Here is a 27,311-nt window from a genome sequence, read left to right on the forward strand (position 1 = left end):
CTGGCATTCCTTTTTTAAAAACTGCAATAGGTTTTTAAAAAACCTGTATAAATGAAACACATGCCTCTAAGTGCCAGGTTTGAAAAGTTGTGCCCATCCTTGCCTGAGAGAGCTCCAAGAGACTTGGGCCTTTGTGGAAGTATCTTTACTGGGAATAATAGGCTATATACGATAGAGCACTTTAATCACCTGGAGAGAGATTGCACTTTTCTCTGAAACTTTTCTAATTTGAACACGATGCCAAACACATTAAAGCGAGAAGTCAGAGACAGGCTCTTGTCACAAGAGGATGCACATCAAAGCAAGCGATGATGCTGTCGCTTGCTCTGCCTGTTGTCCTCGTAGTAAGAGCTGGCCCCTCACCAGGACACACATTTTAGCCAAAACACAGCCTGTGGGGATGGCTGTGGGGCAGCAGCAGGATGGCTTCAGCACAGTGGTTCAGCCCCCTGGGGCAGCTCTGTGGGCATCTCAGGTACAGAGTGGGAGACACCAAACCCCTAAAAATCCCTTTTGAACAATCAGGCGTGTAAGCCTCTGACTAGCCTGGGGTTAACGGGGTTTGGGGGGAAAGGAGGAGTTTGCCACCACTATATTTCCCCCAGTGCAATGCCCATCTTTGCTGGCTGACTGATGCTGCAGATCACTGAAGAGGGTCTTTAGCACGGGGAGCGCTATGCTGGCTCTCTGTGTCAGTGTTATCGCTCGCTGTCACATTGCGAGAGAGGAAGCGAGTCTGTGCCACGCACACAGAGAACAAAGCCCTCGCCAAGCCGAGTGAGAGTTACAACTTGTCAGCACGTCTCTCAGCCTGCCGAGGGCCAAACATGAAACACAAAAAAAGGCCTGAAATGAGGGGAAAAGGGAAAATAATAGCACAGCGAGCTCTCAAGCTCAGAAAAGGCTTGCTATAAAACAGCACCTTCGCTCTCTGCCTCTCTCTGTTTCTCTGAGTCCTGGCTGCTGATGAAGGGAAGAGACGACTCCCCTTAGCATAGTTACAGTACTGTTGCAGTAATAGGGACCAGAGCCAGGTTCAGATCTGGCTTGCACAGCCCTCCTTTCTCCACACACCCCAAAAAACATTGTTAGCCAAAAAGCATCGTTACTAATGATGAAATCTGGGGTGGAAAGAGCCTGCGGAGGGTCATTTTTTTACTATATGGACAGTAAAGCTCTAGTGGTTAAAAACACCTTTCTGAGACTTGGACTTTACTCTGAATTAATCATTTAATTTATCCCATTAGTAGGAATGGGATAACAGTTTTTTATATTTGCTGATCTTGCCTTAGCTGTGTTGGTGGGACAAATAATTCTATCATTGCACAGTGTATGTCTGTAATGTTGATTTATACCTAGTAAGATCTTGTTTCAGGAAGCTTTCTATATTTATGCCTACTAATAGTTTTGTCCAGGTGTATCACTTTCTCTTTCAAACACTTTTGACATGGATAATATGCCATGGCAAGAGAAAAACAATAGTATGGGCAGCACTGTGCAGGGCTGAAATGAAAGACCAACTTCAGAGCACTTCTGTGAAAAAACAGAGATGCATCTATACAAACTGACTGAAAACAGGAGACAAACTTCATATGGACTACATCTTATGCTGCCAGTTGTTGTTGATACAGTTGGTAGTATATGCATCCTTCAGGCTTCTGGTCTAATTAGAATTAGATGAAGCAGAGCACTGTCAGTAGCAAACTACTTGGAAAATATTTGTCTTGGTCCCATCATGGCACTGTGCTGCATCTCCTTCTGATGCCCACACTGGTGAGGGATTGAGTTTCCCCCTATTAAGACTCACCTGCTGTTAAGAAAAAACATTATCCAGTTCAATATCCCTGTCACAGGCAGGGACCCCCTTCTGCCAGACAAGGTTGCTCAAAGCCAAATCCAACCTGGCCTTGGACTTATGAATCTTCTGAGTATACAAAGAGATGATCCTTCTCTTGCAGGTGCACAGAAGTCTTTTGTCCCCAGCTCTTCCCTTTTGCTTCCCCCCATGAGCAGAGTCTCAGTTATGAGCTTGAGTGGCACATGTAAGATCAAGGTGTGGTTCAAAGCCAGGATTTCATCTAACTCTTGATGAGCAAGACAACAAATTCATTAATCCTAAAGGAAAACATAAGGACATTAATGGTCCCTCAGATAGGTCAAGGGCACCCAGCTATGCTACTTTTACAGAAGCAGAGCCCTTGTTCAGTAAGAGTTAATAGGTAGCATTGGGCTGAGCTGAGAAGGATTAAAAAAGACTTATGGAAAGGAGAAACTCAGCAAGGAGACAGACAAGGCAGGATTTGGCCCTGAGTACTTCCATCTTCCTGCATGTGAGAGAAGATGATGGAGAAAAGATTTGCAGATGCAAGCCACTAATATCTCATAGACGTCCACTACAACCAACACCTGTTTGCTGTGATTTCAGACCACAGCAGCCAGGATCAGAACTGTGGGATCAGAACCAGGGAAGGGCTGACTAAACTGTGTGGATAGGGAGGTGCCGAGCCTTCTCCTGACCAAGCTCAGCCTGAGACCCAGCTGTCCGCAGCCCTGCCAGCAGCACCCGTGCCTGCATTAGACTGCCTCTGCAGCGGGAGGCTGTTTATGAACTAATTCTTTACTGCTGGCGTAGCACCCGGCTCGTTTTCACCTTTCTTAAAGGTTAACCTCATTTCCTTCTATTAGTTGGTTTTAGCGAATGCCATTCGGCGCAGCAGTTAAAGAGCTCTGTCAGCGGATGGAAATGACAGTGGCATTTAAAGCCAGCCGGAGCTGAGAGCTGGGGGGTGGGAAGGTGGGTGGAAGAAATAATCTTCAATAAAATGTTTGTAGGGAGATGCTAAGTGACATCAAAGAAAGCAGCCTTGCTTTCCCCAAGAGGAATAATCTTTGGCTCAGCGTGCTCTGTGGGATGGGTCTCCCCTGAGTTTGAAACCAGCCCAAATGCAGGGAGAAAAAGAGACTGGAGGACTCCAGAAAGGGCTCTGGACATCCCACCTTTATGGATAACTTCATTTTGGGTCCAGCTGGCCTTACTTAGTGACAAGTGTGTGCTGAATATTAGTGTCACTGAAAGAAAGTTCCCCTGTGAGTGTGTTGATTATAAATTCTATTGCAAGCCCTGCCTGGCATTTCAGGGCATCCTGTCTGATCCCAATTTTACTGCATTCCTTCACTTCTCTGCAGTGCTGTTTTTAAAACCTGGGGTGAGACCTGCAGGAAAGTCTTCTACTCAGAGGAAGGATGAGTTTTGCTTGTGCAGGAGATTTCACAGGGGGTTTGTTTTCTTTTCCTTACTGCCACAGAATGGTGAAAGGAGGGTAAGCAAACAGGCTGAATCAGGGAAACAAATGCAGACTACCAAACCCTGGCACAGAAAAGGTGTGATGGGTGTAGTCCAGGCTCTTGCTGTCCTTCTGCTCTGTCCTCACCAGATCTCTCCTGGCATGGGTGTAAGACATTGTTCTGCATCAGGGAGAATCTGCAGTACCCAGCAGTGGCAGGGACATCTGAGCAGTGTTTCAGCAAATCAGGAGTCTGATCCAAAGCCTGCAAGGCTCTGTGGCACTCTTTTTCATTAACTTCAATAAGCTTCAGCTCTAACCCTGAATCCCCAATGTTTATTTCAAGCACTGGTATAACATCACTGGAATATAATGTTCCTCCTCAGACACACCTTAGGGTAACAGTCTAAATGAATATGTAGATAAGTCAAGCCAGATCCTGCTGGGTGACATCCTGAAGCAGACCCATTCATTTCCTGGGTCATTTGTCAAGCTGGCCAAAGTATTTCAAAAGGCCAGGTGCCTAGCCCAGCGTGTAGTTTTGTAAGAGGCAAAGCATTCCCCTGGAACAGATTCATTTCAGTGAGTTTTTGGGTTTTTTTTTAATTAATGCATTGAGTTCTCTTTTCAGGAGGTACAAATCTATCATTTTAATGGGATCTTTTTGATTTAATTTTGTTTCAAGTCTGTATTGTATTAAACCACTAGCTTCCAACCTGAGTTAGACCAAAGGTTTGTCTGGTCCAGCATCCTCTGTTCCAACAGTGCCCATTAGAAACAGTAGGAACAAGGCTTTTATGAAGAGTGATCCTCCCCCTAACACCCTCTGGCTTCCAGCAGACAGAGGTTTAGTGACTAAGATAGATTTTGCATCTGGATATTCATGTTTTATAGCACTGAGTGGACATAAGCACCACTAATCTGTCTCATTCGCCTCAGAGCTAATTTATTACTTTTGCATTCAGCAACATCCCATGACAGAAATGTCTTTTATTTATTCATATAGTGTGTGAAAATATACTTTCTTTTGTCTGGCTGAAAACCACAGCCATTCTGCTTTATATATTTTATGTTTTGAGGTTATTAAGACAAAGGCTTTTTATTCCTCTGAGACAATACCCTGTAACATTTCACAACTGAAGAATTTCCGTTTCATAAGAACTTTGGCCTCTCCAATTCAAAGTGGAAGCACATTTTTTGAGACATCAGTATTTCTTATAGGAAAAAAAATTCCATTTTTCATCCAGTTTCAGTCATTTCATTATATCAGTGTAATTGAGGGTGACAGCAGCAAAAATAATAATAGCAAAAAAACCCCCAAAACCAACCAAATGTAAAACTACCAACAATAACAAAAAACCTACTTAGCCACCCTGGGAAGAACTGGCAAGAATGCATTAAAGTTTCATAATAGCAGCTTCTTTCTGCCAGCTGGACTAGGAGAGTCACAAGGACAGGTTGGGAGGATCAGACACCCCAGCCTAATCACACTGGCACCACATCATGTGCCTCCACCTTATTGTTCAGCTGCCCATATGCAGGCGTGTTCCATATAGAAGCAGAGTCCCATTCTCACCTTCATTTTTATCAATAAAGTCTTCCAAATGGGACTTCCACCCAGTTAGAGCGGAACTGGTTTAACAAAAGTTATGTTGTCTTTTTAGGTGACCTGACTTGTGGGGGGAAAAGTCACTTTTAGGGTGTCCTAGCAGCCAATGGGATGTCTGGAGGATTAACTGGGTGGATCCTATTGGGGTTCAGGTCTTGTACTCTTCACCTGCAACTGGCCACATGCACTGCATGCCCAGCTCCACTGCTCACATCCACAAGCAAACCCTTACAGGATTTCAGCTCTTGCTCCATAAAGCAGGGTGAAATTATTTTTCCCCCTCAATCTTCTTATTTTTCTGCTTGCAGTTACAGGCAAGACTATCTCTTCAGCTGCTCATAAACACAGCCTGGCAAACTCCACTTTTGATTTTAACTAAGGCTTCCAGGTACAGCATCAAACAAGTAATGCACAAAACTTCTGTGTGAAATACAGCTTCATAACTGAAGTGAACATTAGGCTAAGAGCTGTATGAAGTAGGAAAGGTGTTATTGAGACCTCTGAGACATGCTGCTTGGATTCCTTTATTATTATTGTTTTCTTTTGCCTTTTCTTCATTTTCTTTGTTTGTAGATGAGGGCATGGAGAGGAAAAAAAAGCCAGGAAGTTTATAAAAGCAATAGAGAATGGAGTTGAGGCGTTTTGTGGAGATCTTTAATGACATTCTGTATAATTTGAAAGTGGGGAGAAAAGGGGAGAGAGAAAAAGGGAATTAGCAAAAAAACTGGCAAAAGAAAAGTGGAATGTGGAGAGAAGCGTGTGGATGAATTTTAATGCAATCAGAAAGCTGTAATAATGGTAATAAAGGAATATATTCAGACGTCAAGAGAGGGAAAAGGGAACAGGACCCGCGACACCAGAATTTAAATTAGACATAGACGTATAATTCTCTTTTCTTCCCCCCCTCCTTTCTTCAAATGAAGAAAATGGAATTTTTAAGCACAGCAAAGGAGGGATTAACAATTGGCAGGTTTTCAGCCCTTTGTCTTTTGGCGAATCCCATTTAATCACCGTCTTTAATATTAAGGAGGCTGTGGCCGTGTGGGGCTGTCTCAGGCTTGGGGGAAAAGGGATGATATACAGAGGAAAAGAGAGATAACACTTTGGTTCAGGCAATTGTGAGGAAGTGTTTCAATTACCTCCACTGAAGTCTTTAAAAACTGAAGTTTAATTTGATCTGAAATGTCGTCCCAGCTCCTGCAAGAGAAAATATGTCCTTCCCAGCCCCCTTCCTGCCCATGCCCAAGCTGTTTCAACAGTCCTCGGTGCTCAAGGCTGGAGTGCTACCACAGATTAATGTCTTGGCCTTCTAGGCTTCTGGAAAGGGTTTCAAAGCTTCGACAGGTCACCAGTGAGATGAGTTTAGGAACTGAAACTTATTTTCCTGACATACCAGTCTTGACACCACTGACCCTGCGGAGTTTGTCAAGAAGCTTCTAAGCTTTGCTCTGAATGGGTGTGAAAACCAAATGGCCCCTCAGGCTCAGCCTCAACCTTGTGTGGCCACAGAGTGAAAAGGGGATGTTACACATAGGAATTAAGATCTGTTAAATTCTCCAGAACCAAAGGCAATAGGAGTGGTATTCAAATCTGAGCTGCCTCTGAAAGATGAGTGCAAAAGCACAAATCAGTGTTAATTTGAGGTGTCATTTGATAGTACAAGACAGTCTTCTCCTTTATCTCCTTTTTCTTCTGGAAATCCATCAAACTGCAACAAGATAATATTTGTGGATTCACAAGAGGAAGGAGCCTAAACAGTCATGCAAATTTCTGTGAAGTTGAGTCATAGCACAGCTGGACACATCCACTCTTCCATGCTGGGTCTCCTTAGGTGCTTTCTCCCAAGAATGTTTCCAGGGTTGTTCCTGGGAAATGGGAACTGTAAGACCAGGCTGCCAACAGCTATGGAAAGAGGTCTAATTTTACCTTTTTTTCATGATTGAAAGGTTGATTTAGATTCAGATATTCTTCCTGTTGTGGCAGGATTGTGAAAAGAAAGTGTGTGTTTAGGCTATAGGTTGAGTTTAAAAAGACCAGATTTTGACTCCTAAGTCTTTTCCTAAAAGGCATTGCTGCAGGAACAATTCTCAAAAATATTCCAGTTGTGTGTTTCAGATAACGACTAAGAAGAATCATGAGCTGTGAGGCACAGTTCAGAGGCAGAGGCTTTATGCTTTGCCTGGCACGGGGTTTCTTTTCTCACCAGCAGCTTTCCAAAGCAAGGGCTACAAATAAAATGGAACTTTTCAAGTTGTTTTCCCAGCTCAATATCAAACACCATAAAACCTGTCACTTAAGATCTGCACAGGGAATCTGCTCAGGGAATCTGCACATCTTTTGGCAATGGACACTTGTGATGGTGCTGTTCAGCAAGTCAGAGCTACAGATATTTGTCTTGGGGTTATAATATTTGCAGCTGTACAAGAGTCTGCTGTTAGGATTTTTTAGGCTTTGTCTTCATGGCAGGGTTTGTTTAGCCCATGGCCAAAGTTTTTCCATACCCTATGTGCACCATGGAAGTCTGAGTGTGTTTTCATCTCAGCTGCCCAGATGAGGCTCTCAGTTTGTGGCTGGGTTTCACTTCAGTGCTGGTGCACAGAGGGTGTTGCTACAGCAGCACAGACCAGCCAAACCCAAACCACACCCACCCTCCTGCTCTGAACAGTCCCCTCCATCTCCTTCCATTTGTCATCATGGCTCTGCACTTTTTCCATCCTCCTCCTACGCTTGATCTCCCAGACAATGCCTGGATGGGGTTTACAGCTGCTGCACATCAAGGACCTCTCCCAGTTCCCAGTTCCCCTTATAGCAGGTCTTCCCTCAGGAAGGTAGGACTGTAATATAAACTAGGACACTGAAAGAAGAGAATAGGCCCAGTCATATTTAATTAAAAAACATAATCTTAGACATTGGGTTCAACATCTGGCAACAAGTTAATTTTCTTTCCAGTTTCTCACAGGGCCAATAGCACCCAGCACCTGTGTTCTCTTGGACACAAGCACCTTGATCAGGGTGTCACTGTCTTTAGGGGTCACACTACTGCAGGACATGAAAATCTCTCCCTGTAAGATAACTTCAAGATTCACAGTCATTGTGATTTACCAAAATAGACTTTTATTGAGGACTAAATCCTGCCTTGACTTACCCCCAAGCTCTTGTGTGAAAAGGAGTAGGGAAAGCTCCAGCCGCTTAAATCCGATAGAAGCCATTGTAGGGTTCAGCTATAGATCTGACTCCCAGCCTGCCAGGTACATCTCATTATTTCTGCCAGGACTACCTGTGCTCCTGGAGTATGGCAAACCTCACCAATGCCCAGTTTTGCCAGGTGCAAACACCAAATTATTCTTTTTGCAGATGGGGAAACTGAGGCTCCCTTTTTAACTGGGTAATTTATGTAGCCCATATTTCCACTGAGGCCACTGTCCTTGGCAGAGATATAAGTATTTAATAACAGTAACTGCACAGTCATCCATCTCTTTGGTACCAGGAATAACAAATCACTCTAACAGAACAGTGGTTTTGCTTTCCCTAGTTCCAAAGCATGGCTTAAGATGGGACTCAGGAGTCCCAAAACTCCGTCTGAAACATACAGAAAAGAGCTTCAGCCAAGCTCTTGAATATCCTCATGGGTCCACTCTTCCATAACTGGATCAGGAATGATTTCCACTCTTTCCCAAGGCAAGATCTAGGTTCTATCTATTGAAAATTGTTTGTGGCATGTTGAATATAAGCAGAAGGAAGAAGTTCCTGACTTAGTGCGTGCTTAAACTGGAGAATGTCTTGCTGTAGGATGCGCTGGATGCTTGCAAGCACACACAGGTTCAAAAGTCCACTGAACAATTACATCAAAGAGAGACACTTCAGAAACTACTACATATGAAAATACAAAACAAAACAAAACCCCAAAACAAGTAAAAAAAACCAAACAAAAAACCAAACCAAAACAAACAAACAAAAACAAAACCACCACACTGCAGATTCCAGAATTCCCTGAATTGCAGAGCACTGAATTCTAGGAGAATATTTGGGGGGATCAACAAAATTCCCCATTCTTTTACTCTTCCCTAGACATCCAAACTGGCTGTTGCCAGAGGCAGCAAACAGAATCAGACAGACCCTGTGTCTCTTGTTCAGCTGTTCTCTCACTCTGTTTACAGGATCCATGTCCAAGTCAAGGCTCAGAGTGCAGCCAAGAAATTAAGTAAGAGAAATCCTTCAAACTAAGTTTTTGACACGCAACAGTGGAGAGTAACGCACCTGTGGGATGAAGCTTCCTTCTTTGCACGGGAGAATTATGCTCCCACACCTGGGCTTATATTCATTTGCGCTTGTCCCCATCACACAGCTGTTCAGATTAGTGTTATTCTCTCTAGCCCGGGTGTCTCAAAGCCTCTGTCTCCAGCAGCTGGAGACCAGCAGCTGTGCAATCATATCTGCTAACGTATGGGATATAAAGGATCTGTTAAGTAAAACCAAACCAGGGAGGGAGGAGGGGGAGAGATCAGTGCAAAGAAATCAGTCCTGCTAAGATGTGATTAGGGAAGCCCCACAACACCCAGCTGCAAGGAAGAGGTGAACTCAGCAAACATTTTAAAGCCTATAGAAGAATTAGCCCCTTGAGGGTGTTGTTTGATATGGGGAGGAGGAGGGAAAAGGGGCCAAATAGGAGCTGCAAGTGGAAGGAGGGTTTGTTTGCTATTGTTTGAAGTTAGGTAGCATGATGCTTCTGTTGTTTGGGCTTTTGAATTTTGTTGGATTTTTCCCCCATCCTAATTTTTGAAGCACCTCTAACTTACAAGGTTCATGTATTTTCCAGCAAGGCACCACGGAAAAGATAATTAGCTAATTTACAATTAGCTACAACAGTATTCATAATCACTTCCCCTGTGGAAAGGGTGGTAATCATCATCACGTAGCTGTAGGACTGCTGTGCAAATGGCAATAGGAGTGTGAAACCCAGGCCCTGGGAAATGCCCTGCTTTTAGCCTATTGATCACCTGATTAGCACAGGTTAAGGGGAGTGTTGGTGCACTCTGGCTCAAGAGAATGACAGGTTTGAGCTTGCAGATTTGACTTCAGAGCTCCAAACAAATTTTCATAACATTCAGGACATCTGCAGCCTATCCTTCTTCTCCAAAGTTCCTTCTTTCTTCTTGGACCTGTGGAGGATTCCTTGGTCATGACTGTCTGAAAAAACCCCAGGTTTATAGTTCTTGTTCACCACCATGACTTTGGCATATGCCTGATCCCACTGCTTGGAGCTGGGAGTTCTGGGGTATGAAAGGCTGGACAGGAGTCAGCAGTGGGCTCCTGTAGCCCAAAACCAGCCTAGTCCTGAACTGCATCAAAGAAAAGTTGAGGCAGGTGGTTCTGTCCCTCTATTCCATTTTTGTGAGGCTGTTTTTGTATTTTTGAGACTGCTACACCCAGCTCTGGGGGCCCTGCCGCAATAAGGGTGTGGAGCTGTTGTAGAATATCCAGAGGCCACACACAGGGGGCTGGAGCACCTCTGCTATGAAGACAGGCTGAGAGAAGAGAAGGCTTCAGGCAGACCTTATTGGGGGTCTTTAAATACTTTAGGGTGCTCATGAGAGGTGGGGACAGACTTCTGAATATTGCCAGTACCAATAGGATAAGGGCTCCTGCTTATCAAAGAGAGCACATTCACTCTAGATACAAGGAATATTTTTACACCACAAAGTTGGTGAAACACTGACATAGGGGAGTTTCCCATTCCTGAAAACTTTCAAGATTCTGTTGGATAAGGCTCAACCTGCTCTAGTTGAGCATGTCCCTCCTCACTGCCAGGCGTGTGGACCAAATGACCTCTAAAGGTCCCTCCCAACCCAAGCCACCCTGATTCTGTGCATGTCAGGAACACTCCCAGTGCTATCTTCTTTTCCTGCTCTGCCAAGGACAAATCAGGAGGGTAGGCAAGCAAGATCAACTCTGCTTCCTGCATCCTCTCAGGTAAATGTGCCACTTGGCTCTGTGCATCAGCTGTTCTTCTTACCCACACCTGCATAGAAAACTTTTCTAGTTGCTTGTTTGTTGTGTCATGGTGCCAAGGAGATAAACTTAAAGGGCTTCCCAGTGCCAGCACTGAGGCACTGCCCCTGCTACCCCTCTGTGTGTGCAAGCATGTTTGGGAAGGGGGGGAACAGCAGCAGGCACAAATAATTGTAAACTATACAAATTAGCCTGGGACACAGAGATGGTGAATCTGTCCCTCTTTATTTCCAAGGCCTCGGAAGTTCTAGATGGTAAAGCCAGTTTGTGCTTTCCCAGTACAAGGATTCAACCTCTTTGTTTAGCATGAGGAATACAAGAACACAAGTGCATTTATATACTCTTATCTAAATGTACCCCCACGCACACACATACATTAGCTTGAGCTATCTGGATAAACACAATCCTGTGTCATGTCTCCCTACGAGTGACCCTAATTTTCCCCCAGTCCCTCCACAATTGCTGTGATTCTTGTTCTTGTCCTCTTGCTCCACAGAGGGTCAAACATCCTGCATCTCATTGTCCCTTCTGTCTCTTTAATTAGTGCCCGTCCTCCCCCCTCTCCCCCTCGCTCCAGTGTCCCCCCTTCCCATCTCCTTTCAGCACTTGGTTTGCAGCGCTCTGTTATTTCACCTTTCACGTGCGCCGCCTCCTTCACCCAGGCCCATCTGACACTTCTGCCTTACACTCATCATGGAAACATAACATTTAAATACAAATAGAACAGGGAATAATTTAACCCCTATTTGCACTGGGGAAGGTGCCAAGGCTGCATATAAACACTGCAGGGAGGTCTGTAGATGTTGTATATCTAGCTGACAAGTTGCGTTTCTTCACCACAGTGCCTTGCAGCCAGATTTTCCTGACAGGCACGAGCCTCCACTCCTGACAGAGTGGTCAAAAAAGAGGGAAGCCACAGGGGTATTGGAAATGTGACAAAAGGGACACCTCTGGGAACCCTGATTTGCCATTGCAGTGGTCTTTCTCTCCCTTCCTGTTCTCCTGTGAGGATCTTGGAGTGCTACCTTCTGTCACTGCTGTGATTTGCTTATGGCAAAATGGGGCAGACCTGAGAGGAACCTAATTTTCAGTGTTATCAGAATTTGCCAGCAAAAACCTCCTTGGGTCTCCTTTGTGTCACCACACATAAAAATATCCACCCATGCTTGGACATTTCCATGGCAAAGCAGGCACGATGGACTCAGTTTATGGAAAAGACCGATAATGGGGTGTACAATAACGAGTGAAGACAAAAACATGAGGGGAAGAGGTTCACATGGACACCATATTCAGTTGCAATATTGCACTGCTCATAGTGGCGCCAGTTTTAGAGATGCTGCTGCAGCAAGGTTACTGGGGAGTCCTCAGATGAGATAGAAACTGAAATTGTGACTTGGGAGAATGTAATAGACAGAAATTTGGACAGGTCGTTCCTCACAAAAGCAAAGGGGAGATGCTCAGATATGAATGAATACTTGATGCACAGACATGTGTGGCCTTGAGGAGGCTACATGGAATAGGCCTCTTTCATCACACCTGTTCTTAGACACACTAAGCTCACTGTCTTCATTTCCCTCATGGGGAGGAGATGGAGAATGCTCTTCCTGGGTGCCCATCTCTGTTGAGCAAGTCTAGGTGGTGCTGCGAAGTACAGCTGCCTCTCTGTGGCCACAGACCAGTTTAGGTTGGAGCACAAGGTCACGTCCACAGCTCATGCTGGGGACATCCCAGATCATGGGCTCATTCCCAGCCACTTTTCATCTTTCTCTTCTGCCCTGGACAGTGATGTTTCTGTTCTCCTTGACTGAGTGATCACTTTGGTCTGGGACCCATGTCTTAGGAAGTCTGGTCTGAAGATTTTTTGCCCCACAGTGCCACAGTCTGAAATGGCATTGAGCATTGAGCCTGGCAGTGGAGGAGATAGGGGACTGAGTCTGCCCAGTGCTCTGAAATTTAGGTGTGGACCCTGAGACACATGTAGTGGGAACAATGTCTCACTGAAAAAGAAGGGAGCATGGGACTCAGGATGGTGATATATGTGGACTATTGTTGGTAGAGATAGACCCTACAGGCAGGATGAGCTTAGGGACAGCATCATCTAGAACTGCTCAAGGCTTGTGTGCAGCCTAAGACTCAGAGTTTTGTAGGATGTAGGACCCTTAAATCTCACTAGAGGACACTGGAAACACCTGGTGAGGAGCACCAGTGGTGTGCACATGTGGTCAAGACACACCTTGATGACATCAGCACATCCCCTCTTCATTTTATTCTTGGAAACTCATGGCCCTTTTTTGGCATATTTACAAAACAGAAGTTTTCTTGGTGCTTGGCATCCCAGTATTTTGTCCAGGATGTGGAAGACTAGTGTATGATGATGCCCAGGGTGTAAGAGGCTCATAAAAGACCATTAGAGGAAAAACTCATTAGCCAAGACCTGGAACACATTGAATGATCCCTTCTGCTGGACTCTTCCCTCTTTTTTTCTACTCGGGATATGTGATGAGTGTTGTTAAAACACAGTGTTGAGTTCCCTGAAAGAGCTAGGATGTGAGAGGCAAATGCAGCACTTTGTTATAGAAACTACTGAAAGTAAAAAAACTTGTTAAATGAACTCATTTTTTATCAGTCTAGAGTGTTATTGTGTAGAGTTCTGAGACGGCAGATATAACAAATTATTCCCCTGACTACACAGGGTGATGTTTTTCAGGAGGGGGACAGGGTGCTGGTTTGGAGATGGGGTTGGAGGTGATGTCCAAGCAGTGGCTGTCCATGGGGATCCCTTTCACACCATCTCCCCTGGAGCAGCAGCAGCTCCTGGGGAAGGTGATCCCCCCCTTTGGCAGAGCCTGCCCATGATGGTCAGATGCCCATCTCATGGGCAGCTCACCAAAGCACCACATCATCTGCCAGCCAGTGCAGTCCCAGTGCACTGCAAAGATGTGGGATGGGGGGACGTAAAAATAATAATTTGAGCAGTTCCTAAAACACCTGGTTTCAGCTTTGCATAAACTAGACCAGACAAGGCAGTTTCAGGCCAGTTCCACACTAGAGAGTTTTGCTGACAGAGGAGGGATGGGATTTTTTTTTTAATGATACATTTATATTAGCAAAAAGTCTGGTGAAAACAGTTACACAGCTAGAAGAGTGCTTTTGCTGATGCAGCTTATTTGAAACAGGGGAAGCTGTATAAAGTACAATATAAGGCTCCTCTGTTGTGCCGCAAGCATTTAACAGGCACAAAGTTTCTAGACAAAACCCTTTGCTAATCATGTACCTAGCTCTTTCCAGCTCATCTGCCCCCTTCCTAAAATATCTTCCAGGAAGATGGTCCCATTTGCTAGGTAGGTTTTCTTCCAACACCTGGGAAACCTTTGGACTTTGCACTGGACTCATTTCCTAAGGCTCTATAATGCCCTAGCCTGAAAGATGCTCCCCAGTGCACACCATGAACTTCAGCAGCTGCTTCTCTGAGGCTTGTACCTCACATCTTGGAGTCTTTTTTCCAGGACACTTTGGCCATTGGGAAAGCAAGCGTTTCACATGTCCAAATCACCTTCTTGTGAGGTGGGGACAACCTACAAGCTGCGTGGTGTTAGGTGGGGATCTGTGCACCACTACAATCTGAACTTTTTGTTGCCAGCAAAGACCTCAAAACACCTCTCTGCATAATAAATTCCAGCATAAAGTAGGAATAGTCTTTGTTTTAATAGGTCTATCAGAAGGTTATTTCTGTTTTTCTCACCCATCAGAAGTGTACCTGTATCTCCCTGTTTTTCCTACCAGTTCAGCAGCCTAGCTGAAGGCAACATAATTCCTGCTTTTCTGTGGGCAGTACACTTTTCGTTGTCGTGGATAACTCGACTGCAGGGTTGAAAGCTCCTAATATCCTCATTCAATAGCCACTGCATGAAAAATTATTCACATCCAAGGCTGTAAAGTAATTTGCCAATGTGCAGGTGCATCTTGGAGAGGGGAATTTTGATCAAACACTGGTTTGAAGCAGAACAGATTGCCTACTCCAGTGATTTCTCAGTGAACAAAAGTGACATGAATTGCCCAATTAGTCAGCCAGAAAAGGGTTATTGCAAACCAGTGTTTTGTTCAGCTTTAGGTTAACCTGTGCATTAAAAAAAAAATTAAATTTTAAAAAATTATTTCGACATTTACATATATTTATTCAAATTAGTTACATCTGCTCTGTAACGTGCTCTGAAAAAACCCTCTTGGTTCACACATTTACATAGTGTTTAATGAATCATAAATAAGACATTTATGAATCATGTGCAAATGGCCTGTTTACATACACGATGTAAACTATGTAAATTTCCTTTTTTTTCTTGGTGTAACGGTAGTAGTCTTTGAACAGAAACCTGATTGAGAGGCATCATTCAGCCCCCTCTGAGATCCTTCTGACAATCTTTTTTTTTTCACCAATATTTTCTGGAGGTGTCCCATGGAGATCCCCAAACTTGGTTTAAGGCCAAGTATAAATCATAGAATCATTTGGGTTGGGAGGGACCCTGAAGATCGTCCAGTTCCAATTCCTGCTCTGGGCTCATCCCAGCAGGTCCCTGTCCCTCCTGTGCTGGGAGCCCAGGGCTGGATGCAGTGCTCCAGGTGGGTCTCAGCAGAGCAGAGCAGAGGGGCAGAATCCCCTCCCTGCCCTGCTGCCCACGGGGCTCTGGATGCAGCCCAGGACGCGTTTGGTCCTGTGAGTGCACAGTGCTGGGTCACACTGAGCATCCTTGTTCAAAATACAATTATCCACTAGCAGAAAACATCCTGCTTTGGCAAGAAATACCACCTGCCTGAGCTATCTTATATATTAACAATCATATAAGTTAACTTTATATTTCAAAAAACAATTTAAGTTTCAAAACTTTGGGCTTATTTCAAATGAACTTTATAAATATATTAAAAATATCATCCAAACTTGTAGATACATGTCTCTGAGTGGGCATGAATGACAAATCTCCAGTTTACAGGCTGTGACTTCCGTTATATCCTGATTTTAAAAAGCTTATGTTAAACATTTTTTTTCCTGCAACTTATTTAGTATTGCGAGGGCTACTAACTTATGTTATTTTTCATTTGGACTTGGTTCCAATATACTATATTTATCACATTCCTCTTGGATTGCAGTCTGAGCAATGTTGTCATTTCATTTACTGCAAACTGACTGCAAAAATTGATCAGAAGTTGATTTGGAAGACTTTGGTGCCTAGGTTTTAAGAGGCAGATAAAGATTTTATAAATAACCAAACCATTTTTGTTTGTTGTTTGCTGGTTTGGTTTTTCCAAAATTTGCTGGATTATTTCCAAGTACTCATGTGAAGTCAGAAGCTGTTAAGTTTTTTCGAGCCAGCCACCTGAAAAGACTGGCAGCTTCTGAGATGTGTCACCTCGGTGAAGTCACCGCTCGTGTCGCATGTGATACTGAGCCATCTTGGCTTTTGCATCCCTCCTGAAATATGGTAAGCATCTCTTTATTTTGTTCCAGAAGACAGAAAACTCTTTGTGGGCATGCTCAATAAGCAGCAGTCGGAAGACGATGTGCGCAGGCTATTCGAGGCGTTTGGCAACATCGAGGAGTGCACAATCCTTCGGGGACCCGATGGCAACAGCAAAGGTAAGGCATGCCTTGTGCTGAGCTAGACCCTGCTCTTCATGTATATGTCATTTTCTGGTGTGACAAAAGTATCATGCAGCCCCCAGAAGAGCACCTCTTATTTAGGAGGGGGCACATTTCTACTCTGCTGGTCAGAGGAAAAAGCTGATCATGTTGTAAAACACTCACCTCCAGTGGGCTATGGGTCACCACATGCAAACTGGTGCCTCCCCTCTGAACAGGGCCTTTACATTCACTCAAGATGTGCTCTCATCCACCCCCTTGAACAGGATGACTCTTTCTTTAAAAAAAGCCAATATTGGTACCTTACCTCTTGGCTCACGGGCTCCATCATCGCCTCTGTTTGTCTCTCATCCACCAGCCCCAGGTCTTTCCCTTCTTCACCTGCTCTTTGTATGGGCTCATACCAGCCAGTGATTGCAGCTGCAAGGGTACAGGTGCCAGTTAATATATTACACTCATTACACATTTACTGTTTGAAACACGTAAATACCTCATTGCAAAACTAGGTGCCTTTCCTACTTTTGCCACTTTTTTACCTGGATATCACAAAAAATCTTCTGCTACAGCCCAGGCATGAGAGTGAGGCTTCTTTCTGGTGCAGGAAGGTCATATTTTTCCCCAAAAGTCTCCAAACGAAGTAACTTCAGTCTGAATAGGAAACCCTCTCCTCCTGGCAGTTAATGTGTCCATTAAATATTGATCTGCATATAATATAGCATAAACTATGTTGGCATGTGCAACACCAGAGAAGAGGCCAGTCCTGCCGACACTGTTCTTATCTCACTGGATATTTTGACAAGGGACAACATCAACCAGCACATTTTTGCAATAATGTCTTTCTCCAGTGCATCACTGCAATTTGGATATTTTTGCAAAAAAATCCAAATTGCTGTGATGCACTGGAGAAAGACACTGTTATCCCAAAAAATCACTGGTGGCCAAAAAAATTACTTTACACCAGCCTCATAGTTGTCCAACACACATCAGCACAAATCAACCTTCTTGATATAAATGAAAATAAACTGTGGGCACCTTTTTTCAGTTTTGGGGTTACTTCATTACCACAACACCCAAAGACAGGGGCTGGCCCACAGGGAAGTAATAGTCTAGGATGTCCTAGAGAAGCTCCAACCATCATAACAGCAGACAGTTAAGCATGTCATTCACTGAACAAATCAGTAAATTGGGAAAAAGCAAAAAAAAGCATGTCAGCCTGCTTCCACCTGGAATGAAATCTAATGACAAAGGAGTTAAACAGAGTAATAATAAAGGCAATAAAGTCTGAGTTCTGTGAGAAACAAATTCCAGAGGACATCCAACCCACAGACTTGTCTTCATACTTGCTCTATCTCTTTTTTTTTTTCCTTCTAAAACAATTTCATTATAAGAGAGAATCTGAGTGGCAGCTCCATATTGCTAACCAGTTTAATTATTAGTGCTAGCAGACTGCAGTCTCAGGCTGACGTTTCACTGAGCTGTTCAGGATCAATACTGAGCCTTGACAGAGTTAATATTACCAGCTTCCATTTGCTGGTGCTATTTACTGAGAATGTGAAGCTCCTAATTTACACACACACAGTTTCGTGCATGCACACATGCACACAGAGCAGTCAATCCAATGGAAAACTTAAGGCTAGTGCCCTTATCTTAGGAGACAGTCAGGCAAGCCACAACTCCCACAAAGTTATTCCCAGTCTGTAATGTTTTCCATCTGCTAGAAACCAATATGTGACACACATTGCTTGTGAGCTACTTATTTTGGGTAAAACCCATAAGGCTTAAATTCTACGTAAGTTGAGATTTAAGCAGATTGTCTAAATTCCAGATAGCAGTCAGATCCCATGCACTTAAATCCCGCCCAGACCACCAGGTATCCCTGTGGTGAGCCTCTGCACCCTTCAGGTAGCTCAGTGCAAGCACTGCTCTCAGAAGCTGGGTAGAGCTGGGTAGCAGCTCCCCAGTTTAATCCCATCACAGCCCAGGCATAGCCAAAAAGCTGCCTAAGCCTTTCCTGAAGCTGTGGGTGCTCTCCTGAGCCATGGGCCATGGCCTTCAGAGTCTGCAGAAATACCTCCTGCATGAATTGCAGTGCTAGGAACAGTGGCTGGAGCAGGTAACCAAGTGGCAGAAGAGCTGGGACTGAGGAATTTCTCACCCTGAAGGGGAATGCAGCACCTGTGTTCCCTGGGAGAGGATGAAGTGCTTCTGCACCACTCCAGGGTCCTGCAGGAGTGCAGGAGTTCTCAGGTGAGGGACCTGAAGTGGATCCAGAAGGACCCACAGAGTCTTCATTGCTGCTGCTGCTCTCTGTGCAGCTATTCTTTTTCCCTTTTTAATTTTTTCCCATTCAGAAGTCTGCCTCCATAACTCAAAAAGTAAAAACTTCCAACACCACCCTCCATAAGAAAAGCCTTACCCTGTGCAATTACAATCCTAGGGCCTGATTCTGCAGTCTCCTCCAAGCTGCCAAAACAATCAGAGCAGCCCTTCCAGCCCTAGCCTGGAAGCAAAGGAACAAGAAAACCTTAAGCACATGTATCACCCTGTTCAGCAGAGGTTATATCTCTGTGTGTGTCAAAATCCCTTCACACTCCAGAGCTGCTCCTGTCAAAAGGACACCATTGTTCTGAGGAGAGTGACATGACTCACATCCTCTGCTCACCCACTCCTGGAGGCAGTTCTGGTGACAATGGGAAGGAAGATTATGTGCACTTCTGGTGTTGTGTACAGAAGCCATCTGATTGAATGCACAAACAAAAAGGACAAAATGTTGGGATCTGTGCTATTGCCTTGCCATTTACACCAGTAAAAGCTGAGTTTTCACTCATCTTGCTACCTCAAAACCTACTGGAAGCAGTTAATAGAAAGCAGTAGGAGGGATCCCATTAGCATCCTGAGCATTAAACAAGATAAATGCCTGCTACTCCCTTTATTCCCACCTTTATCCAGCTCCACTGATCCATCAGGACCCTCAGCACAGGGGTGAATTTCACCTGACAAGAGTGAAGCCTTCAACATGACAGCAGCACCACAGCCAAAAATCCTGCTCTAAATTAAATTGGTGACTGGAACAGGAAAGCTTTTGTATATTTGCTAATCAGCATCTTCTTTTTAGAGGCAGAAAGTACAAAAGAATCTCTGCAAATAATTAAACACCCTAATTCTGGATTATCTCTGATTAATGAAGAGGAAGACGCAGTATCTCAGGAGCCTGGGAATGCTGGGCTGGGATTATGTCATAATTGATCCCTATTGTTTCCAGCTGAAGTTTATCTATCTCATTTTCTCACGATTGTCTCTTCTCAGCTCCTTATAAATTAGATCCAACTATTAGCAATAATCATTGGGCCTTTCCTGAAATGCAGCCTGAGCACAGTGCTGAGAGGGTGATGCAAAGTGAACAGCCCTCAAAGTGAACTGTAAGATATTTTATATGTGTATATTATTTTTAGAACAGGCTATCACTACTTTCTTCAATCTCACTTCTATCAGCCTGCAGTGATGATTTTAGGGACCTTTGGGGTTCATTCTTCTACTTTGCATCTCTTCTAATTTCACCCTGTGCTGTAGGGATCCAAAAGGGTGTGAAGACTTTCTAAACTTGCTGCAAAGGGGCTGGAGAGCCATCCCACTGTCAGGACTGGCATCCTGTGCCCTGCAATCTGCACCCCTTCAGGGAAACTGAGAGGGCTTTGCAAATTGATTAAAAGCTCAAAAGTCGTTGGTAGTAATAGAAGAGGATGGAAGCCAAAACTTCTCAGATCTCTCCCAATCTGTTCCAGAAACTGCCTTAGCATATGGAAATTACCCTTCCCATCTCTGAGTCAGTTTGCTTGTAGCTGGGAGTGTTGGCAATACTTCCCCCCACTCTAGAAGTGCATGTAACCCTTTGAAGTGTTGATCATTTCTGCACTCCAGCACAAAGCCATAAATGCACCTTTCTGCCCTAAAACCTTATGTAAGAGTTTGGTGTGAGATTCCCCACACAGCAATACAGGCCAGAGAAACACTGCCCACATTTCTCTAATGTCCAGACGAGAACACCTACACAGGCACTGACTTTGCAGCTATGAAAAACTTCAAAAGATTCAAGTTTCATTGGTGGCAGGATGGTAATCAACACATGGGTACCTCTCCCACCCCTGCTACTTCACCAGAAGGTGTCTCATGCTTTGCCAGACCTAAGTGGCTTGGAGCCAAGACAAGCTCTGGGCAGTCTGTCACAGAGCTCTACCAAGCAGTGAAATCATAAGGTACCTTGTGGGTTTGGAGTAACTTGAATACCTTCTGTACATTTGTCCTGTGCTTGCTTGTGTTAAGAATGTGCAGCTTTCCAGTGACTTGCACGTGCTTCCATGCTGTTTCTTACAACCACAGAGGGAGGAACGCTCATCATTAGATCTAATATCAATAAAAGAAACAGCTTTTTCACTCAATAAATTGTAAAACTGTGCAAGATTCTGCCATGGAAAGCTGTGGATGTCAAAACATGACTGGATCCAAGATGTTCTTGCTAAGTTTGTGTCTGTCAGTACTTATTACAATTAATGTGGGGATTCTGGAAGCAGCTTAGCCTTAAGAGGTCCTCAGGCTGCCAATGTTTGGACTCTGGAAAAGGACCGGGACTGTGACAGTGTTCACAGGGGTTCTTGGATGAGGGAATAGACAAGCATCTGACTCCATGTTTCAGAAGGCTTGATTTATTATTTTATGATATATATTACATTAAAACTGTACTAAAAGAATAGAAGAAAAAGATCTCATCAGAAGGCTAGCTAAGCTAAGAATAGAAAGGAATGATAACAAAGGTTTGTGGCTCGGGCTCTGTGTCCAAGCCAGCTGACTGTGATTGGCGATTAATTACAAACAACCACATGAGACCAATCCCAGATGCACCTGTTGCATTCCACAGCAGCTGATAATCATTGTTTACGTTTTGTTCCTGAGGCCTCTCAACTTCTCAGGAGGAAAATCCTAAGGAAAGGATTTTTCATGAAAAGATGTCTGCAACACAGGAGACTTTTTTTTTTTCTTATTCCTTCTTCACAGCCATATTATTGGTCAGTTCTGAGGACAGGATACTTAGCTAGATGGAATTTCATGATACCCATGCAAACTTTCTTATGCTCTTCTTTTTCCTCTTCCAGGGTGTGCATTTGTGAAATACTCTTCACATGCAGAGGCCCAAGCTGCCATCAATGCCTTGCATGGCAGCCAGACAATGCCGGTGAGTAGCTCCATCACACGGGCAAGTGAGAATTGGGCCAGCCCTGGCTGCCCTGTGGCCTGATTGAGGAGGAGAAATTATTTATCTGTGCTCTGCAACTCATCATCCAGGAAGGCCCAGGGCCTTGGGTATGCTTAACTCACCAGAGGAAAGGCTGGGATGGCATTGTCATTCCTCACAGGCACAGAACCCCAATGGGTGCCGTGTTCTGTCACCAGCAGTTTTGATGGCCTGAAAAAAAGACATATAGTTCACACATGCCAAAAAGTTTGGGTCAGACTCGCTGTGGGCACAGCCTCTCAATTTTCAGAGGGATGAATCAAGTAAAAACTGGTGTCTAATGGTTTTTTTCATTTTCCCTCCTCTGAGAGCGCCTGTCTCTAGGCAAAGGATGAAGAACTTTTTGCCAGCTCTCAGCAGAGAGAAGCATGTTCACATCATGGTAGTGGGGGCTAGAGATAAATCACGGCAGTGATGGGTGCCTGTCTCTGTTACCAAAAAAGTACCAACCTGGGCATAGGTCTGGTCCCCTTCACCTGCCCCTTGAAAGGTGTCAGACCTTGGTGTCAGACCAATTACTGGATCTTCCTGGAAATATCTGAGGGATCAGTCCACTTGCACAAATTTCTAGTCATATGGGGTTTCAAGACTGATTGTTCAATTAAACAGAACTGGGGTTGTATTTCAATGCAAATAGATATCTGTGCACCACCATGAGACAGAGAAGGATATAAGGCATTCCACTGTCAGTAGGAGAAGAAAATCTGGAACAAGTTGTTTTGGTTTATTATAATAGTGTATTATTTTTATTACTAATTATTCACAGTGTAAATCATGGAAGGCTAAGAAGCATGTTGACAGCTTGGAAAGGATACAAGAAAGCTCAATTAAAAATATTTGAGAGTGTAAAATCTCCCTTTCAGTAAGAGACTCTAATGTAAATTCATGAATTTATCCAAATAAGTTTAAAGTGGGTCCGACAGATTTTCTCTAGATCTTTGCAGGGATGAAAAAGGAAAATTCTTTACAAGCAAAAAGGTTTCTAAAACTAGCAAATTATCAAGATCTCATTTTTTGGAACCCCATCTTAGACAAATCAGTTTAAAACTGGTACATGTTTACCAGTGACGGTACCAAAAAAAGTCTCCTCAAATATGGGGTCTCCATTTTTTGAAGTACTTAAATACTTTTAAGAGTATCTTCCTAAAAGGCTCCTCCTAAAAAAAAACAGACATTGGGCTTGATGCTGACATCCCATACTGATATAAAATGGGCACCTTTCCTGAGACAGGTTAAAGAGGTACTTTTAGTTACATTCTTTCAAACTTTGACCCAAAGTGATAGAGTCTATAAGCTGACATCAAGAATTTCAATTCAGTAGGGTGTGGTACCACAAAAAGGTTTAGTAAAAAGTCAGTCCTCATCCCAAAAACTCTGCAAATTCCTGTGACAAAGGCAAGAGGAAGACATGAAAAAACAGACAAAACCCAAGGAGAGTTAAAGATTTTGTCTAGATATCGTATACCCAAAATATCATTATTCCTCCCCAGGCCTTTCCCTTCCTACTTTCCCAACACTTCGGATTAGAAAAACACACTCATCTCACAGCTACCTGGAAACAACTTATGACTCCATCCTGGTGGTATCACCTGAACTTAGGATACACAAAACACATGAGAATTTGACCACTTCATGGATCAATTTTATGGGACCATTTGTCCTCTTAACTTATCTGACTCAAACATCTCTTATAGAAATATTCTTTAATAACCAGAGCTGGGCATCTGAAAAAGCAACAAAATTTGTCCTTTACTAGATGGCCATCCCAGACTCAGAATCAAGTTCTCACAGCTTCACAAGTTTCCACAGATTGGCTGAACCTCACAATACAGACTCCTAGTTCACAGAAAAAGCAAGGAGGAAATTAATTTCATGATAAGCTAAGTTACATGGCATTGCCTTGCGTCTCCCATGAGCTACAAGCAGCCACAACAATGCCACCTGTGAGGGCCTGCAGGGTGACCAACACTCAATGAAGACGTGGAGCAGAACAGGTTTTTCCCCACAGTGTCTCAAAATTTCTAAGGCTCTTTGAAGGAGATAGGCCAAATCCTGCCAGGATCTCAGTGCCCATTCTTGTTTTCATGGCACTTTGGGGCCTGCAGCGTCACTCAGGACTTATTTGGATGTTCACAGGGAAATGCAGCCACCTCGTGGTGATATGCAGACGCAGCCCATCGTGCTTGGGAAGGAGGGGGGCATCTCTGCCATCTTCCTTCAGCCCCCTTCCATTCCTCTCGCCACCAGGACTGGCCTCATTTGCCCAGCTGTGATGCCAACTCAACATTGTTGCTGTGGCTCAGCCAATTTTCATGGTTTGTCCTCGTGTACCACCAGCAGGGCATCCATCATCATTCCTGTCAGGTCTCGGGCCGCTCGTTCCTGCAGCAGACTCCTGTTTCTCCACAGCTGTCAGGATTATTGCTCTGCTGTGACTTCCTGTTCACACAACATATGTTGCCTAATAGTTTCAAAAGGCAACTTTCTTTTATGAAAGTTCCTTTCTTTTTTTTTTTTTTTTAATTAACCTTACCTTGGACAGGTGCCTGACCATCAGCCATTACAAACCCATTTCTCTGTGCAAGGCACTTGTTTCTCCTAAGGGTCCACCAAGTCTAAATCTTTCCAATTTTTACACAATCCATTTTCTTTAGAAATAAACTACCCAAAATCCCCTACTTTTGAGCAGGCAGAAAGTTCCTTCTATACCTACCTATCAAGAGAGCTTCCTTTTTGTCTTTTTAGATCATATTTTCTATTAGCTCATCAACTTTATGAGACTGTTTTACTGGATATCTGTATCATCCTTTATAAGAGACCAAAATCTTCATGTACTTTTGCTTGTATTTGTAACATATTTACAGTAATTATATGTCCTGTACTTTTAGTTTTGATTACTCCTTCCCTCCTGTCTCTGTTTCCCATCCATATGGGGACATAAACAGGTCCCTTCCTATCTTTCTCTTCTCTTCCTATTCCAAGTCTTGTCCCTAACAGCCTTTTCCACCAACACAAATTCAGCTGCTATTGCTGTAGTGACAGCTTGCAGAACTAATTTCTCTGCTTCAGGGCTGACTCCTGTCCAACCTAAAATCTTGGTCTGTCTTTCCATCTCCTGGTGGATGTTTAGCTGTCAGAACAAGCTCAATATGTATAAAACTGAGCTCTTGAACTTTTCCACCCAAAACCTGTCTTTTCTATCCTCCACCTTCATTCTCAATCACTGTGGACAATATTATCATTCTACCTGTCAGTCATGCTCTTCCTAGGCATCCTCCTCAGCTTGGTTTTCTCCTTCTCCCCATGTCTTCATATCTGGACAACAGCCAAATTGCACAAGAGTCATTCTGCAGAACACATTAGTAATCTAAGATGTGGCCTTGTCCATCCACCAACACAGAACAAACTCTTCCCAAAACTTCATTGAAGTATCATAAAATAGAAAGGGACCTTGAAGATCATCTACATGTCCATTAGCAGGAGTAGAGACACTGCCAACTGCACCAGGTTGGTCAAGGCCTTATCCAAGCAGGCCTTGGTCACTGCCAGGGATGGAGCACCCACAGCTCTTCTCTGGGCAGCAGGCTCTACTGCCTCACCACTCTCACAGTAACAATTCTTTTCCTAACAGCTGACCTAAGCCTGCCCTCTTTCAGTCTGAAGCCATTCCCCTCTCTCCTGTCACTCCAGACCCTTGTCAAAAGCCCCTCTTCAGCTCTCTTGTAGCCCTTTAGGCACAGGAAGATGCTGTAAAGTCTCCCTGGAGCCTTCTCTTCTCCACCCTTAACAACACCAACTCTCTCAGCCTGTCTTCACAGGAGAGGTGCCCAAGCCCTCTGAGCGTCTTTGTGGTCTCCTCTGGACTCGATCCAACAGCTCCTTCTTATGTTTGGGCCCCCAGATCAGGATGCAGCACTGCAGGAGGGATCTCAAGAGAGTGGAATAGAGAGTAGAATCACACACATTTCAGTCACAGCAGCTATCCTGCCCAGAAGATACACAGGGTTAAAAGACAGAGTATTTTTGCACCCTTTTCACCATCTTGCCCACTGAGGCAACTCAGAATTTCTTCGGTTATAAATTCATTCCTGGAAGGGGTAGAATGGTACTGTTACTGTGCACATTTCCTGCACAGGGGTGAGAAGAAGTGAAGAGTGTGAAGTGCTTGGCTTATCTTTAACTATCCTAAAGTTTGTCACCTATGCTAAATATCTTCTAGGATTCCTGCAGAAAGGTGAGAGAGACATTTCCAGAGATTTGTACATTCTTCATTTTTTCTGTGCTAGGATGGGCAATATCACCTTCTGGGCATGCCTGTCCCATTATAATGGATAACTCAATAACAGGCTTAGACTGAATACCTGAGGTGGGACTCATCAAACCTAATTTGAGACATCCAGAAGTTAAGAAACTCATGTCTGAGGTTGTCATCTAAGTTTGTCGTCTAAGTTTCTCTTATAATCAATAGAGGAAAATAGATACCTCTGGAGAAATTTTATTTTAGAGAAATAGATTTTGAAACGTGTCAAACTAATAGGCAAGCCCAAATAGAAGTGTGCTTTTTAGCTAATTTTAGGCATCAATTTGCTGTGGTACTCCAGCTCCAAAATAGTGGTTCTTCATCCAAAGGGCAACTTAGAATGAAAAAAGGACCAGAATGCAAAAAAAGGACCAGTGCTTAAAAACTAAAGACAAAGCCAGTGCAGCTTAAAGTGAACACTTCACATTCAGTGCTGGGAGAACTGAAATCTGTCCTAGATGTTTGTTGCCCAGATAAAGTAATTTGGGATTCAGAAACCAGGCATCCTGCTGCAGAGTCCCCTGACTCCTGTTCCATTAGATGTGCTGTGAACTTGCTTAACACACTAATTGTCAACATTATCTTCATTCCATATCTTTATTTAATTAATAGTGTTCAAGGCAATCAAGACCTCAAGCTTCTGGTGGCTTCTCCTACCACACAGACCAAATTCTCTCTTTGTTTTACTACACAAGCCTGCAGCAGCTTGGTCAAAGCACAGCATTCCCTCTGCATCCAGGCAATAGCATTCCAAGTCTATCTATGGCTGGCTGAACATTTTCCATGAAAATTACTTTTCAGATGGAATCCTTGGTTTTGTGAAAAGGGAAAATGTGAGACTTGGATACAAGCACTGAACAGACGTCTGCCTTTCAGAGAAAGATTCAGTTTAGCTGAACTTTGAAAAAACAGTAGTGTTGCAATGCACAACTTCGTTAACTTGGAGGCTTTCATTTAAATATTTTTCCATGCCGCTCTTATCAACACGAATGACAAAACCAAATTCATCAACAGTGTCCAGGAACCACCACTATCAAATTATGAAATTATAGCTCAGTGTTGTTAGATGACATATAGATTAGATCTCTTGGTACTTTGCAAAGTACTTGTTGTACTTTACACTTTTTATTAAGCAAGAAAATATGAATGGCATAGCATATTGAATGAGGCTAATTTTGAGTGTCTGTCCA

The 27,311-nt window shown here is 43.7% G+C and overlaps 1 protein-coding gene across 17 annotated transcripts in view; it reads left to right on the forward strand.

Moving 5' to 3' along the window:
- Nucleotides 1–27,311, forward strand: part of CELF4 (CUGBP Elav-like family member 4) — a 712,394-nt gene that overhangs the window by 576,039 nt on the left and 109,044 nt on the right. For 12 of the 17 annotated variants that reach the window (XR_010785315.1, XR_010785316.1, XM_066569450.1 and 9 more), the window contains exons 4-5: nt 16,403–16,531; nt 21,682–21,761. Coding sequence is in view for 15 of the 17 variants with exons in the window: in XM_066569450.1 (XP_066425547.1) it covers nt 16,403–16,531; nt 21,682–21,761 (209 nt within the window). In the remaining 2 variants the exon portion in view is untranslated. The remainder of the gene's footprint in view (nt 1–16,402; nt 16,532–21,681; nt 21,762–27,311) is intronic. The other 5 variants (XM_066569451.1, XM_066569448.1, XM_066569446.1 and 2 more) reach the window with 1 other exon arrangement.

Source organism: Molothrus aeneus, chromosome Z, assembly GCF_037042795.1.
Source record: "Molothrus aeneus isolate 106 chromosome Z, BPBGC_Maene_1.0, whole genome shotgun sequence".
NCBI lineage: Eukaryota > Metazoa > Chordata > Aves > Passeriformes > Icteridae > Molothrus > Molothrus aeneus.